At 37.5% G+C, this 17,549-nt stretch overlaps 2 protein-coding genes across 2 annotated transcripts; both read right to left on the reverse strand.

The window, feature by feature from the left end:
- Positions 1 to 5,920: 5,920 nt before the first annotated feature.
- Positions 5,921 to 8,413, reverse strand: LOC141325555 (galectin-3-binding protein A-like). The gene is made up of 4 exons (XM_073834310.1): positions 8,077 to 8,413; positions 7,855 to 7,986; positions 7,475 to 7,736; positions 5,921 to 7,346 (listed from the first exon to the last, which is right to left on the reverse strand). The coding sequence occupies exons 1-4, from the start codon at positions 8,348 to 8,350 to the stop codon at positions 6,308 to 6,310; spliced, it is 1,707 nt and encodes a 568-aa protein (XP_073690411.1). The 5' UTR covers positions 8,351 to 8,413; the 3' UTR covers positions 5,921 to 6,307.
- A 6,120-nt stretch (positions 8,414 to 14,533) lies between these two features.
- LOC141325563 (galectin-3-binding protein A-like) lies at positions 14,534 to 16,855 on the reverse strand. Its single transcript, XM_073834321.1, has 5 exons — positions 16,741 to 16,855; positions 16,455 to 16,661; positions 16,232 to 16,363; positions 15,884 to 16,145; positions 14,534 to 15,772 (listed from the first exon to the last, which is right to left on the reverse strand). Exons 1-5 carry the CDS (start codon positions 16,799 to 16,801, stop codon positions 14,683 to 14,685), a joined length of 1,752 nt encoding a protein of 583 aa, XP_073690422.1. The 5' UTR covers positions 16,802 to 16,855; the 3' UTR covers positions 14,534 to 14,682.
- Between the last annotated feature and the right edge of the window lie 694 nt (positions 16,856 to 17,549).

The following is a 17,549-nucleotide window of genomic DNA, read 5'->3' on the forward strand; positions in this document are numbered from 1 at the left end:
AACCATTTTTAAATAAATTTAATAGCAGAGCTACTGCAAGCGATTTTTAATACTGGAAATCCATTTATGCTTTGCTGAAACTTCCGAGTCTTCACTGAGAGATCAGGTCATGGTTGCTTAGCAACGGCAGACGTCACGGGAAAGAAGTTCATTCAGAAGAAGAACAGTTCTTTTAAGTATTATTTGTTTTTATTCTGTCTGTTCAGCGTCCTCCAACAAGGATGGGTGGTGGTGGGGTTCATAATGTTCACAATAGTATTTTATTAGTTGTTGGTTTAACCATGGATGAGGTAGTAATGGCTGTTATGTTATTTTCTTTCAATGGCGTTCCTTGTTACATGTTCAAAACATCAACCAATATTGCATATACATAATTATTATAATGGAAAGAATACTTACACTATAACGTATATTATAAGTGTAACACACACACAAAAAAAGGATTTTACACCTATTTTGAATTTTACTCGAATACAAATACAAATACAAATACTTTTCCCCTCAACCAAATACAAATACAGATACAAATACCGGCTGCTTTGCACACCCTAGTAGGGATCATATCAATCGGAACACAATTCATGCACGTAGCTCTCTTATAACAAGAGGCAGACAGGACACACAAGTAGCACTTCCAAGAACCTGGCTGTTTCTTTATTCCAAGAATGCAAAGAATGGACTTGTGGAGACTGGTCTTGCTAGGCTTCCTTGAAAGACTAACTCGGCAGGTTATAAGGAGTGAGACAGCAGCACACAATGCACAATAACATCACAAACAAATGCAATAACTCTTTAAAACAATAATTCATTTCATTTTAGACAACATTGTCATATTATTTTATAGCTTTTTACCGCATGTATTTGTGGAAATGATTAGGCTATGTATAATGTTATATATTCTTTTTAATATGCCAATAAAAAGTACGACAGGCTTTCTCACTTCATTAAAATTATGCAAAACAAAATGAAAAATGTTTGCTTTCACAAGCTGTCACGTATTTGAGCACTTGCAGCGGGAATCTCGTAAGCAAGAGAACGAAGCTTACAGGCTTCCGTACGTCGTCCGCCCACAGCATCTTCTGGGATTTCTAATGGTTCGATTCTCTCAAGTCTGCATTCGATGCATCTAACTCAAGCAGCAACCTCCCGCTCTCTCTATTGAAACCAACTGCAATTCATCGACTGGCCACTAGAAACTGGCTGCAAAAGGGAGTCAATCACATTGATTCCCCATGTTAAAATGCCCAACTTTACAGCAGAAAAAAAAATAAAAAATGTTTACAGCCTGGTACTGTGAGCCTGTGCTGTGCTATTGACTTTGAGAACCATAACCAAGCTGACTGCACAAGAGTGAGCCCCTAGTATAGTGTTTCTGAGAGGGTCAACCCCTAATTGACATGAGGAAAAAAAATCATTGAGAAGAGTTCAGTGTACAGTCTGTGCAACAGAGGAAAGAAAGAGGTGAAGAGAGTAAGTGAAAAGGCACTCAACAGATTTTGGTAAGACTTTATTTCTGGAAATGCGTCACTCACATTTTAGGTAGCCACAAATGTAAACCTGATTTTAGGTAGTATGTAAATGAGATTAATAACTCTCAGTTTGTAGGCCTACAGTCTTGTATATTTCACACTAAATTGTGATGCAGCCTTAGTCATAATCACATGTTCATTTGTTGGCCAGAAGAGAACTGATGCTAAAGCATACTTTCTCCAAAGGTTTTTTCTCTTTATTCTGTCACCTGTTGGTGTTTGGGTTCCTTGCCACTGTGTATTTTGGCTTGCTTTTTTGGGGACGCATAATATTTAGCAATATTATTGACTCTGACTCCACTGACTCTATTGGATGAAGGCTGAAGTGAGCTAGATGATGATACCACTGTTTTCTACAGAACTGCTATGTAGATGCATTGGAATTATCTTATATTTGATGATTTTTATATTATATATACTTTATATTGTATTATAAATTGGTTCAGATCTTCAAAAAAGTGCATGAAACAGGCAACCTGAATAAACATAAAATACAGTTATTAATAATAACTGTAGGCTATTTGCTTTTTTTTATGTTATTTTATATCTGACAATATTTACCGGATATACACAAAAATAGAATAAATCAGGATTTTTTTTTTTTTTTTTTTTTTTTACAGCACTGTCCACCAGCAATTGTGTTCTGTAGTGTGACATTAATGTGTGGAAATTGAATTTTTTTTAGTGTGTGATTGCTATTTTTTTTTTTAGGAAAATGCACTGGTAACAACTTAAAAAAAAGACCAAAAATATAATTTAAAAGAAGATGGAGAAAAAGGGCTGGAGAACTGTCTCCTCAGCTATGTAAAATATTTTCAGACATGAAAAGATTGAGGAGTTAAATGAAAGAAGCTAAAAGAAGATTTACAAAATTATTGCCAATTCAGTATGAAAACAAAGAGAAAGAGCTGAGAGAGTGGAACGTTAATGAAATCTGCTTATATCAATAATTATTCCCAATTCTTAACATAAGCACTCAACATTTTTTTTTTTGTGGACTCTTTATTCTCTCCAATTGATTGGATGGTGCATTGAAACAATGAATGCATAGATAGTTACAATCAGTTCAGTCACCATTCTAAATTAATGTGCTGCTTTTACTGTAGCACACACAAACAGTCAGAACACTAGATCTAATGGCATAACTAAACAAACTAATGAAAATTAACTTAGTTTTACCCTTTCAGTCAAATTGTACTCCACAAACATTAAAGGGATAGTTCACCTAAAAATGAAATTCTGTTATTAATTACTTACCCTCATGTCGTTCCAAACCGGAATATCTTTGATCATCTTCATGTGTTCAACCAAAACACATTTGACAAATCCCAGCAAGCCTTTTTATTTTCAAGGAAATCAGCCTCACCTGTAGAACTGGGTGTGTGATCAGCCGTTCAGCAGATTTCCCAGCGTTGTCCTTGCCTGCTCAGTCAGATCCGGACCCCTTAGGACTCGTTGGTAATATTTTCAGGTTTTCAGGTTCAGATAATAGGTTATAAAAATCACGCAGAGTCTTGTTTGAAGAGAGGTATATTCCCATTTTTTTTTACCATCTGAGATGGTTGCGGTTTATTAAAACATAGTAATAAACATAAGTAATAAACAAAAATAACAGCAAGAAAGTTTTCACCTGAGGAGTGCCAACAATTCATAGGTCGCTAGACCATTTTATAGTCTGAATACAAATAAGTCCCCTCCTTTCATAGCCAGGTTTAAGAAACATAACCATATAAGTTAAGCATACACACACTTGACTTCCTATGCAAGCAGGGGCCTCTAGATACCGGAAATGTATGCGCTCCCATATAGTATCAAAATCTCAAATAGCAAGCAAAACTATTTCCTTTAAAAAACAACACTTATAACAGCATAAGCAAATCACACAGTATAGGAATAGATCAAATAAAATCATTCCACTTAAGAACTTCCATTCCGTAATGTTGGTACAAAATGCATCTCCTAATTAGGAAGTACAATGAACTTCTCACCTTTGGAACATGGTAGACAGCACGCACATACAGTCAGGTCCATATATATTTGGACACTGACACAATTTTTATTATTTTAGCTGTTGTCCAAAACATATTCAAGTTACAGTTATACAATGAATATGGGCTTAAAGTGCACACTCTGAGCTTTAATTTTTGTGGCAGTCTCATCAAATTGGTAGAAAGGTTAAGGAATTACAGCTCTTTAATATGTACCATAAGTAATTGGACAGTTGACTCAAAAGCTGTTTCATGGACAGTTGTGGCCTATTCCTTCATTTTTTCTACATCAATTAACCAGGTAAAAGGTTTGGAGTTGATTCTAAGTGTGCCATTTGTATTTGGAAGCTGTGAACCCATCATGCAGTCAAAGGAGCTCTGCATGCAAGTAAAACAGACAATTGTTAGGCTTCAAAAACAAAAGAAATGCATCAGAGAGATAGCAGGAACATTAGTCAACAGTAGTATCAACAGTTTGGTGAATTCCGAGAAGAAAAAGATCACACTGGTGAGATCAGCAACATAAAAAGGCTTGGATGTTCACAAAAGACAACAGTATGGTGGATGATTGGATGATCCTCTCCATGGTAATAAAACATTTTACAACATCCAGCCAAGTGAAGAATACTCTCCAGGAGGTAGACGTGTCACTGTCAAAGTCTACAATCAAGAGAAGACTTCACCAGAGCAAAATAGAGAGGGTTTACCACAAGGTGCAAGCAAGGCAATATTAGACTTTGTCAAAAAACATTTAAAAAAGCCAGACCACTTCTGGAAAAGCATTTTTGGACTGCTGAAATTAAAATCAACGTGTACCAGAATGACGGGAAGAAAAAAGTATGGAGAAGGCTTGGAGCAGCTCATGATCCAAAGCCTACAACATCATCATCTGTGAACATGGGGGAGCAGTGTAATGGCAAGAGCATGGCTTCTGGGTTACCGGTGTTTAGTGATGATGTGACAGAAGACAGAAGCAGCCGGAAGAATTCTGAGGTGTATAGGGATATACTGTCTGCCCAGATTCAGTTAAATGGAGCAAAGTTGTTTCTCTTCATAGTACAAATGGACGATGACCTAAAACATACAGCAAAAGCAACCCAGGAGTTTTTTAAGGTTAAAAAGTGGAATATTCTGCAATGGCCAAGTCAATCTTCTGATTTCAAACTGATTGAGCATGCATTTCACTTGCTGAAGACAAAACGATGGGCAGAAAGACCCACAAACCAACAACAAATGAAGTCAGCTGCAGTAAAGGCCTGGCAAAGCACCACAAAGGAGGAAACCCAGTCTATGGTGATGTCCATGAGTTCCAGACTTAAGACAGTCATTGCCTGCAAAGGATTCTCAACAAAATATTAAAAATGAACATTTTATTTATGATTATATTTATTTGTCCAATTACTTATAAGCCCTGAAAATGGGGGGTCTGTGTATAAAAATGGCTGCAATTCCTTAGCTTTTTATGTTATATTTTTGTTCAACCCCTTGAATTAAAGCTTAAAGGCTGCACTTCAATTTCATCTTGATTGTATAATTTTAAAACTATTCTAGTGGCATACAGAGCCGAAATTATGAAAAGTGTGTTAGTGTCCAAATATATATGGACCTGACTGTATATATTTTCAATATTTCATGTCATGTCATCTCATAAGAGGAACTCAGGTCTCCTTCAGGTCTCATTCCTGTTTCCTGACAAAGGAAACACGGGGCAGACACACTATGGCTGTATCCGAAATCGCCCCCTATACCCTCAAATAGTGCACTATTTGAGGGGACAGCCATTTTAAGTGGTGTTCGAAAGTGGAAATTCCCGAGTGCACTCATTCAATCCCACAATGCACCGCAAAAACGAGTGTACAACCGATGTACGCTCAACAGCTAGAGATAACCCATAATGCACTGAGAGAGTCGCGTGCCGAATGAATTCCCGCGTCTTGCCAGACAATGGCGCCCGCAGCTGAATCATCCATCCGTTCATTTTACAACGCGCTGGTCCATGGCGTAATACAGCGTACAACACAGGTACCAATTCGTTGTAAATTGATTATAAATTTCTTTTAACCAGGGTTTATACGTAAATTCCTTGACATAGTTCAAGATAAATCCTTTAATCTTACTACTCGAACTGTCCGTTTTAAATGATTGTTAAACAGTAAGAAATACTATGCACTTAGTGTCCGAATTCACTCACTCGTTTTCATTCACTCCTTCAAGTGAACTGTACGAGTGGACTAATATAGGGAATAGTGAATGAGGGTATAGGGGGCGATTTCGGATACAGCCTATAAGTACTCAACTGAATGGGGGTAATTAACGGGACACACCTGAACCAAAGGACTAACCAACAAGAGGGAGATACTGGGACAGGGGCATATGGGGAGAAAAACACACAAAACATCCAGAGACATGACACATGTAATGTTTAATGCACTTCATGTTGTTAATTACAATGAATACAATATATTTTCTTGCTCTTTGTAACTACAATTTGTAAGTAATTTACCCAGCACTGTTCATAAACATCTTAATAATTAACACTGATGAGTCAAAGAGGATTCAAACTGACAGACAATAATAATAAGTATTTTATTTATTTATTTTTACTTTTGAAGTGCAATCATTTTTTTACTACAATATTTAATTGAAACGTTTAAAATCAATTGATACATTTAAGAGAAATCACTGAAGAATGAATAACATGCATTAAAAAAAACTTGATTGAGTTATTAGATTCAATTAATCTACAGTTGAATATACTGAAATGCCTGTAGGAAACTACCTGAAGTGTAGTCAGATATACTCTGGACGCACTACAAATGTAAAAGTGTAGTCATCAGGACAAGGGTTTGGCAGACCCATAGTGCTGTTATTTGGAATCACAGCAATGTCGTTCTTGAAATCTTGGACATGAAAGACATTGTTTTCATTCTTACAGCTGAGAATCAACCTGTTGCTGTAGCGAACGGTGCTAGTGTATCTGTCCTGATTGCCATATGTGAGGAGCCTTGCAAAAGGAAAAGCATAACATGAAATACCATTGTTAGAGCATTCCTGAGCAGTAAGAAACACCTGGGCTTGCCACTGGACCTTTTGTTCTCTGTAAAGAGCACTAGGGTGTGCTGAAGTGGAGAAGGTTTGGATTCTGTTATTTTGGACATAGCGGTAGTGATGGTAGTATTGGTAATCGACGGTTGTGTCATTGATGGATAGACTCCACTCATCTCCAGTGTAGATTCTGGGTAGATATTCACTACTCATGCTATCCACTTTCTTTCTGATCCTAGAGAAGGGAAGAGCATTGAACTGAAAACCCATGAGCAGACCAGTTATGTACAGTTTCTCATGATTCTGGTGGAGAACACTTGAGGAAAACTGCATATCATACAGTTTATCCACTGGGATCAAGAGGAAGCGGATGTGATTCAGGAGACTGGCCTGTTGATCTGTACTAATCTCATCACCTTTGTCTTGGATCCATCTCTCCAGAGCTTCAAGAAGAAAAGCTTCATCCTTTACAATAAGATCTGAGCGTCGCACTAGAGCGTCCATCATGGGAAAAGAGATGGTGCTCCACACTGGAGAGCTCATGAGGAACTCACAGTTCCAGGAAAGATACTGAAGGACGTTCTCCTGCAGAACAAGGTCACCTGTGCGGACGCCATACTCATACATGGATACCTGTGTACGGAAGGTGCTGTCTTCAGGAAGAAGTAAAGTGAAGGCCCTGCCGACATCTCCCATAAGATTCTTCACTCCAAAGATAAATGCCAGCTGGTGCAGACATTGAGCTGATGTGGTGGAAACATCAATCTGTCGTGTGTACAAATACCTGAGGAAAAACATTTCAGATACTGTAACTGATAATATAGTCAGTTCAGATTTGCAAAATGTTAAAATTCTCAATGAATTGACACAACTAGATTGAACTATGAAGTGTAGTGGTCTTTTAAACGTTACCTGAAAAAAGCAGAGACATGGGGATGGCAAGTGTGGCTAACATTCACTGTGAGGTTTCCGGAGTCATTTGTTATGTTTAGTTCTGGATAAATGTTGAGGAGCAAACGGTGCACACAAATCGCGAACTCTGCCTGTTCACTGATGTCTTGTACATTAACAATGAAATCACATCCATCTCCACTGTCAAACAGAAGACCAAGATCATGAGACAAACCCAGACTGTTATCTACAGAGAACTGACGATCGCTGCTCATGTTTGTACCTGCAAAGAAAATATAAATATAATATATAATAAATATAATATAATAAAACAGATTAATATAATAATAATAGCAAACACAAATACAAATGCAAATATATCTAGCTGCTGAATTTCTTACCGGTCTCACAGACCACTCCTGCATCTTCCTTATGTGTGCAGTCAGTTACACCCCAGCCTTTGAAGTTGCATTCAGACAATGAGCTCTCCGAGCCTTTACAGTTCATGTCATCCAGCCAGATTGGACCAAAACCTGAAAAAAAGTCAACAGAATTTGGACTAAAATAATGCAATTGTGGTTATCACAATGTGTAACAAATAAATCGTGCTGTGGAGTTCATACCTTCACCATATTGTCCTCCAGGTGTAACTGATATCGCTCCAGGAAAACCAAGCTGACGACACACCACTTGTGCTTCAGCCATTTCCCATCCATCATCACAAACTGTACCCCACTGTCCATCATGGTAGACCTCCACACGGCCAGATGAGGGAAGATGCCCCACCAATCTCACTCTGCCCTCATGTGTTCCCTGCTTCACTCGGTCATTTCCATATAGTGCTAAACGATGCAGTGCTGAAACATGAAGAAACAGTAGAGGCCATAGAAAGTACATGATTCTTCTTGTGCTGGAAATATTGTGTACGGTAGCAACAGGAACACACCTCACAAGTAAACGAGTTACAACACAACTTGCCTTTTTTTAAAAAATAACAACCAAATCAAGTAAACTATTGCGAAACATTGACTCAATGCTGTCTAATCACATTTGAGGGCAACCAAAAGTTTCACTTCTTGAAAATGCTAAATATGGGAAGTTTCATTACTGCAATATACACATGTAAAGGAGTCCTATATAGAGAAATTAAATTGTCCTTCTTTTTACATATAAGAGGTCATTGTACTATAAACAACATCTTGTAAGTATCAGAACTAAAAACTTTCTCTAAAATCAGCTTATATAGAAGTCAAACTGCTAACTTGATGAGTCGACTTTCTCCCCCCTAATTATCATCAATACCCCATCCTTTAATCTCTGCGTTTGTTTTTTTGACTTTCAAAGCTGTGGATCCCATTGACTGCCATTATATGACTGACAGACTGCAACGGTTAGAAATCTTCATTTGTGTTCTTCTGAAGAAATAGTCACCTACATTTTGGATGCCCTAGGGTTAGCACATAAACATTGTGAGTGACTGTGTTTTTATTATCATGTGTCACTATGGCTTCATCTGTTTCAGATAGTTTGACTTGTACTGAGTAGTTTTATGTTTTTAACCTAAAGCTAATCATAGCAGTTAGTATTTGATTCTGAGTCTTGAACCCAAACAAAGTGTTCTGATGAGGGGGTCAAAAAACAGGACAGAAAATAACCTATTAGTTCTAAATAGCATGTTTTTTTGGTGTCAACATTATATTAACATTATAAGTGCGTTTTAGAAAACAGTATACAATAAAAAAGGAAGTTCACGTCCTCTTTAAACAAGAACTGCATGTCTGCAAGTCTGGGCTAAGTTTAGCCACATGCAGTCTAAGCGAAATCAGTCAAACCAAATTACACAATACAGAAGAAAGTTCATTTTGACTTATACTGTGGAAAAAAAAAATATGGAAGTTAATTGCTACCATCAACTGTTTGGTAACTAACATTCGAAAAAACCTCTTAAAACCTGTTTAACAAAAGAAAGAAACTCATACAGGGTTGAAACAACTTGAAGGTGATTAAATGACGACAGTCTTTTTAAGACAAAAAAAAAATGAATCCAAAGGATTCACAATAAATTTTATTCTCAGAAGTGGTCCTGACTGAACTTTATTTATTGATTTATTTTGCAAGGTGAAGCTTTTGAAAGAGCCACCATTTTATACATTCCATTTCATCCCATTCTTTGTATAAACACAACAGCCCACAAAAGAGTTCAAGAGAATCACACACAGAATTAAAAAATTAATAAATAAAAAATGAGAAGTGTTTTTTAAAAAGTTGCCTGAGAAAAACGGCGACATAAGGATGGCAGGTCTGGCTGACATCCACTGTGAGGGTTCAAAAGTTGTTTGTTATGTTAATTCTAGATAAATCATGAGGATCATACTATGCACACAAAAAGTCAATACTGACTCTTGGCTGAAGTCCCATACTTTAACGATGAAATGACAACTATATACACTGTCAAACAGAAGACCAAGGTCATCAGACACAGCCAGACTGTTCTCCAGAACAAACTGACAATTGCTGGTTATGTTTGTACCTGCAAAAAAGGTCATATAACAGATTAAAAAGTTCCTCAATCCAATAATAATGGGAAAAGATAGAAAACCGCCAACATTTCTGGGAAGATTTTTTTTTTTTTACTATAAGTCCACTGGATTGCTGTTTATAGCAACACATTGGCTAGTTGACAGTGAACTTCTGTGCCTTAAGAGTGAACTCTACCTTTTTTGGTAAGCCTTATGGCCAATCTTTTGCATTTATCCAAAGCCAAACCTGGAAGGGAGTCCAAGAGATTCCACAGGATTGCAGTTCACATAATTAATTTAGTTGTAATTAATGGGTATGAGTTACGTTAATTAACTGTACATTTTTTTAACAACCTAAAAAAGGCTCACTGTCCTGTAAATAGATACTTTACATACGATTCCAAATGAATGATAATTAAGGCATTTGTAACTGAAATAAAGACCTGGAGAAAATTAAATTGATTTTTGAAGCTATATGCTAGGCTTGAAGCAAAGGTTTCACACATTTAAAATGTCAAAACGGGTTGGGAATTAATCTAGGAGACCCGTGTAACAGCGCCACCTAGCGGCAGATAGATGTTGTGCAGCTTAGTGCAGTGGTTCCTAATCATGGTCCTGGGGACCCCTGCTCTGCACATTTTGCAAGATTTTTGTGGATTTCATGACCCAAGAGCCACACCTTGCTGGAGACACAGAAAACATTCTGATGGAGACACTCCCCTCAGCAGCAGAACAGAATTCTACAAAAGTTTTTTATAATATTAGTGACTGCTGTTAAACTAAGAACATTTTACCAGTTGCAGTTTTACTGTTTTGTTGCATGGCATCCTGAAGTTGGTTTCATGGGGAGATATTTCAGGTCTTACATTCTGAATCTCTTGTGTCACCCAACTCTTGTTGACCTGTGTTTCCTCCCAGCCTCCTTCTCTCCTAAAACCAGTCAATTACTCAGTATTGCATCCACCAGTTTCTGCCAGTTCCTCATTTCACCCTCAGTTGATGCCATTCGGGCTTTCTGATTTACCTTGGGTGTTCCAGTCCAGCTGAATACTTATTTCACTCATTAAATTGCTAATCAATTTATAACTATTTTTAAGAGCGTTTTTTTTTTTTTTTTTTTTTGGGGGGGGTGGGGGTTTGTTGTGTATTCTGTCTCTCACTGTTCAAATAAACCTACCATTAAAGTTATAGACTGATAATTTCTTTGTCAGTGGCCAAATATACAAAATCAGCAGGGGATCAAATTAGTTTTTCCCTTACTGTACTGCTTCATTAATATAGCACTACATGTTACAAGGCCTAAATGCATTACCATAAGCAAATGCTGTAATTTCTGCAAAATCCAGTAGATGTTTTACCAATCTCACAGACCACTCCTGCATCCTCTTTATGTGTGCAGTCAGCTTTGGAAGCTGCATTCAGTCAATGAGCCTTTACAGTTCATGTCATCCAGCAAGATTGGACAAGAACCTCAAAAGTATAATAGAACACAGTACAAAAATAAGAATGCTGTTATCACTGTGTGCAACATTTAAATTCTCTTCCCCACACTAATGTGTTTATACCTTCACCATATTGTCTGATATCGCTCCAGGAAAACCCAGCTGACAACACACCACTTGTGCTTCAGTCAGCTCTCATCCGTCATCACAAACTGTACCCCACTGTTCATCATGGTAGACCTCCACACGACCAGATGAGGGAAGATCCCCCACCAATCTCACTCTGCACTTTCTGGGAGACAACCTTAAGAGACGAGAGACGAGACAAGACAGGCATTTGAGGTTATAAAGTAATAACTTATTGTTTCTGCTGGGATCGTTCAGAGCCATTTGATGTTGTGTTTAAACTGCATTTTGGAAGTTCAAACTTCAGGGCACCATTGAAGTCCACTATATGAAGATATTTCCTCAAAAAACATAATTTTTTATCGACATAAGAAAGAAAGACATGAACATCTTGGATGACAAGGGTCTGAGTACATTATCTGTAAAAAAAAAAAAAAAAATTCTGGAAGTGAACTAATCCTTTAAACAAAGCAAGGAAATGAAGTAATCAAGTATATAATCAAGCAACCAGCCCCGTTTTACCATTCCTAATCCAACCAGCATAACTAAATAAAATGATCAGGAACCTCTTGCTAAAAACAACCTCTTGCTAACAAAATCATTCATTTGATATCATCATCTTCACCATAAATGCTAAATACAATGTATTTCTCCATAGTTTTTCATGTATGTGATGGTTTGTCAGTACGCAAGAGCAGCAGATCTAAAACAGATTATACATTTGTAATCCCACAACACAATTTAAGAGGGATTTACTATAAGATTTACAAACCTTTTTGCTTTTATTTAGATATCTACTAAATCAGGTCAAGCATTGTGAGGTATCACTTACATGTCCAGCCCAACTACTGTCCAATCAGATTTGAGGACCTCCTTAAGTTTCATTTCGAGAGAAACAAACTCAAGGAAAACTGCAGTGTGCACGTTTAAACATATCCTGTTTCAGTGGCTGTTTGAGTTTGCCACAAAAACCTTTCACACAATGCAAAGAGGATGTTCACAAGCCATTTCTCAACACTGGTGTATGTACATAAAATATCTATGCTCAAATAAAGTGAACTTTCAGTTAAGCCTGTTGGTGGAGAAGAGTGAGAGGGGAGAGGGGGGGTCATAAATAAGCAAGGAGTTGGGAAAGATGTGATCGTTTCTTTCTTTGGAGATCTCTTCTCCAGATTAGTTTTATTGTATTGTTGTATGGCATCTGTTTAGTGCGAGTTTCTGATGTTGATTTCATGGGGAGATATTTCAGGACATTCTGAATCTCCTGTGTCACCCAACTCCTGTTGACCTGTGTTCCCTCCCAGCCTCCATCTCTCACCATCTCTCCTAAAACCAGTCAATTCCTCAGTATTGCCTCCACTGGCTCCTGCCAGTCCCTCAGCTCACCATCAGTCAGTGCCATTCAAGCTCTTTAATTTACCTTGGATGTTCCAGTCCCCAGCTCCCTCTTGGCATGAGAATCCCTTATCTTTCCCTTGTTTGAGTTGCCAAACATCAGCCTCGAAACCATAATGACTTGGAGAGGATCTGCAAAGAGGGATGGGACAAAATCCTTCCTGAGATGTGTGCAAACCTGGTGGCCAACTACAAGAAATGTCTGACCTCTGTGATTGCCATCAAGGGTTTTGCCACCAAGCACCAAGTAAAAGCTACGCTCAAATAAACGTGACTGTTTTCGGTATTATTTTATTCATATCTACAAGAACTTTTGAATCTGGGTGTTGGCATTCCCTTAGCTTTGAAACACTCTCAACTGATTAGTGTTAACTACAATGCCTTTGCTGCAGATTATTGTCACATATATTATTATACATAGACTTTTATGTACTGATAACTGGATCGGGAAAAACAAATCGAGAGTTACAGCACAATGTAAGTTTCATACAGTACTCATAAGTATGTTTTCTTTTCTTGTAAGGTGGTTAAATATTGCAATTCAATTAATAAAATCACATTCACTGATTATTTTGTAATCTGATGTTTAGAAAACAGAAGTGTGCAGTCAGAGATGGAACAAAGGAAAGTGAGAGCAGAAATGAAGGCAAGGCATGAAGTTGAAAATGTGGAGTGAGGAAAGAAGAAGAAAATGTAGATGCAGAGTATAACTATTCAAATTATGTACACAATTAAAGTGTTTATAGAAAACACAGAAAAAGGTTTTACAATATGGTTACATTTTGAAAGTTCCCCTTAATGTTAGCCTGTTTGTTGTTGCGTATGTTTTATTCACATTAATGTCTTTTATAGTTAATTTTCATCAATTTATTGTTAGATTTAATGTCAATACAACATGTTCTATCAGTTGGTTTTTAGTATAAATTGAGTAAAATAAATATTTTACTTCAGTAGCCTTATCCCACTCCTGTAGCCTAAGCTATACATTGTTGGGTTTGCTAAATATGTTTGTTTGATAATATGATAATATGTTTTATTATCACTTTGGAATGCATGATCTCAAAATGTGTATTGTATACCTTGCACATAAATATTATATGAATTGAATTCAAATAATAATGGACCTTAAAGTTAACAAAGGTAAATAAAAAAATAAACAATGGCCCACTTTAGCTAAATTCACACTAATAGTTGTACATCTGGTGACACATGAACTCAAAGATTGATGAAAGAAGCATCCAATATTTATGCCTAATGAATGTTGTCGTTCTTATATAGATTTGCTGAACAATTACCAATTGTTGTGCAACAGTGTCAAGTGTCAGAATAAAACCTAATGTCTTGTTTAAGTTACATAGGCTACTATTTCTTACTATGACTTACTATTCTTTTGAAATGAGACACCACTGCTGCTGTTTTTGTTAAAGGCTATTAATATCTATTAATATAACCGATGATTTAATCATTTTCAGTAAAGACTGGATATATTTAATAAACATCAAAGAGGAGTCAAAGAGTAATCAAACTGACAAATGTTAGAAATATTTTTATTTTTGAAGTGCACGTTCAAAATTAAGCATTTTTATTGTTGCAATATTTAAATGAAAAGTTCAAAATCAATAGAATCTTTTGAGAGAAATCACAGCAGAATCGAGAAAAAAAAAAAAAAAACTTGATTGACTTTTAATATATTTGATTAACTAGATTTGAATATACTGAAATGCCTGTAGGAAACTACCTGAAGCATTCAGATATACTGTGGACGCACTACAAACCTAAAATTGTAGTCATTAGGACAGGGGTTGGGCAGACCCATAGTGCTGTTATTTGGAATCACAGCAATGTTGTTTTTGATATCTTGGACATGAAAAACATTGTTTTTATTCTTACAGCTGAGAATCAACCTGTTGCTGTAGCTAATGGTGCTAGCGTACATGTTCTGATTACCATTTGCAAAAAATCTTGCAAAAGGAAAAGATGTACATGAAACACCATAGTTAGAGCATTCCTGAGCACTAAGAAACACCTGGGCTTGCCACTGGACGTTTTTCTCTCTGTAAAGAGCACTAGGGTGTGCTGGAGTGTAGAAGGTTTGGATTCTGTTTTGGACAGTTTGGACATGTCTGCGGTTATAGTCATAGTTGTAATCATAGTTGTACCGTATTGGGCGCGGATATTGTGGGACAGTAGGCTGGACAGTGGTTACATTGAAAAATTTACTCCACTCATCTCCAGTGTAGATTCTGGGTAGATATTCACTACTCATGTTATCCATTTGCTTTCTGACCTTAGAGAAGGGAAGAGCATTAAACTGGAAACCTCTGAGCAGACCAGTTATGTACAGTTTCTCATGATTCCGACGGAGAACGCTTGAGGAAAACTGTATTTCATACAGTTTATCCACTGGGATCAAGAGGAAACGGATGTGATTCAGGAGACTGGCCTGTTTATCTGAACTAATCTCATCACCTTTGACTTGGATCCATCTCTCCAGAGCTTCAAGAAGAAAAGCTTCATCCTTCACAATCAGGTCTGAGCGCTGCAGCATAGCATCCATCATGTCAAAGGAGATGGTGCTCCACACTGGAGAGCTCATGAGTAACTCACAGTTCCAGGAAAGATACTGAAGGACGTTCTCCTGCAGAACAAGGTCACCTGTGCGGACGCCATACTCATACATGGATACCTGTGTACGGAAGGTGCTGTCTTCAGGAATGAGCAAAGTGAAGGCCCTGCCGACATCTTCCATAAGCTTCTTTACTCCAAAGATAAATGCCAGCTGATGCAGACATTGAGCTGATGTGGTGGAAACATCAATCTGACGTGTGTACAAATACCTGAGGAAAAACATATACTGTAAGTGTCTAAAACCAATAATATAATCACAGTTCAAACTCTTGATGAGTCAACGATTGAATTATGAAGTGAAGTGGTCTTCAGAAAGTTACCTGAGAAAAGCAGAGACATGGGGATGGCAAGTGTGGCTGACATCCACTGTGAGGTTTCTGGAGCCATTTGTTATGTTTAGTTTTGGATAAGACATGAGGATCATACGGTGCACACAAAATGTCAATTCTGCCTCTTCACTGATGTCTTGTACATTAACAGTGAAATCACAACCATCTCCACTGTCAAACAGAAGACCAAGATCATGAGACAAACCCAGACTGTTATCCACAGAGAACTGACGGTCACTGGTTACATTTTTACCTGCAAAGGAAACGTAACAAAATAGATTAAATAATACAAATAACAGACATACAAATGCAAATATATCTAGTTGTTGAATTTCTTACCAGACTCACAGACCACTCCTGCATCCTCTTTATGTGAGCAATCAGTTACACCCCAGCCTTTGAAGCTGCATTCAGACAATGAACTCTCTGAGCCTTTACAGTTCATGTCATCCAGCCAGATTTTACCAGAACCTAAAAAATAATTAATAGAAATCGGATTAAAAATAAGACAATTATTGTTGTCACAGTGTGTAACAAATAAATTGTGCTGTGGAGTTCATACCTTCACCATATTGTCCTCCAGGTGTAACTGATATCACTCCAGGAAAACCCAGCTGACGACACACCACTTGTGCTTCCGCCAGGTCCCATCCATCATCACAAACTGTACCCCACTGTCCATCATGGTAGATCTCCACACGGCCAGATGAAGGCTGATTCCCCACCAATCGCACTCTGCCCTCCTGTTTTGGTTGCTTTAGTTTGTCATCTTCAGCCAGTGACAAAAGACATATTTGTGACATGTTATAAAAATAAATGATTTAAAAAGCAAGGTTTTATTTACTTACCAAACAGGGTCAGACGCTGTGCTGAAACGTGAAGAAACAGAAGAGGCCATAGAAGGTACATGATTCTTCTTTTGCTGGAAATATTGCATACGACATCAACCAAAACACACTTCACAACTGAATGAGTTACAAAACACCTTGCCTGTCCTTTAAATAATGACTAAAATCAAGTCAGCTATTGTGAAAGTTGGACGAAATGCTGCGCAATCACATTTGAGGGCAACCAAAAGTTTCATTTTTGTGGAAATGTTGTGTTTGGAAAGTTTCATTTCTGCAACTTACGCATTTAAACCAAAAATGTCTGTCAGCATCTCTGGACTAAGGTTAGCCACATGCAGTATAAGACTATCACGCCATGCCACTCGCATCCAGTGTAGACACGGTGTGAGATCAATCATACCAAATTCACACAATATAGAAAGAAAGTGATTAGTATATTTTCTGTGTTCTATCTGTCACAGCCAAGAAAGCAGTTAACCAGCTGCCAAAGCCTCTGGTCATGGACAAGAAAGTACCCACCAGATCTTAGCTGCCAAGCTAATTCTGGTCACTGTCTACGGTCTAAGGCCTGGTCACTGTAAACAAGGTTGTTTGTGTAGGGGAATTTACAATTAAAAGCCCAGGACCACATATGATTAACAAAGACCAGAAGTCAAAGATGCAATCAACTGAAGAAAAATTTACTAAAGAACATAGTTTTCAGTTTCATCAGCAGAATTCAACTTCAATACTCTTGATGGAGTTCGTAGGCTGCTCTGTGTATACTCTTAATACAACAGTACTTATACTCTAACAGAGGTCACTAACTA

The sequence above is a fragment of the Garra rufa genome, chromosome 1 (assembly GCF_049309525.1).
Source record: "Garra rufa chromosome 1, GarRuf1.0, whole genome shotgun sequence".
NCBI lineage: Eukaryota > Metazoa > Chordata > Actinopteri > Cypriniformes > Cyprinidae > Garra > Garra rufa.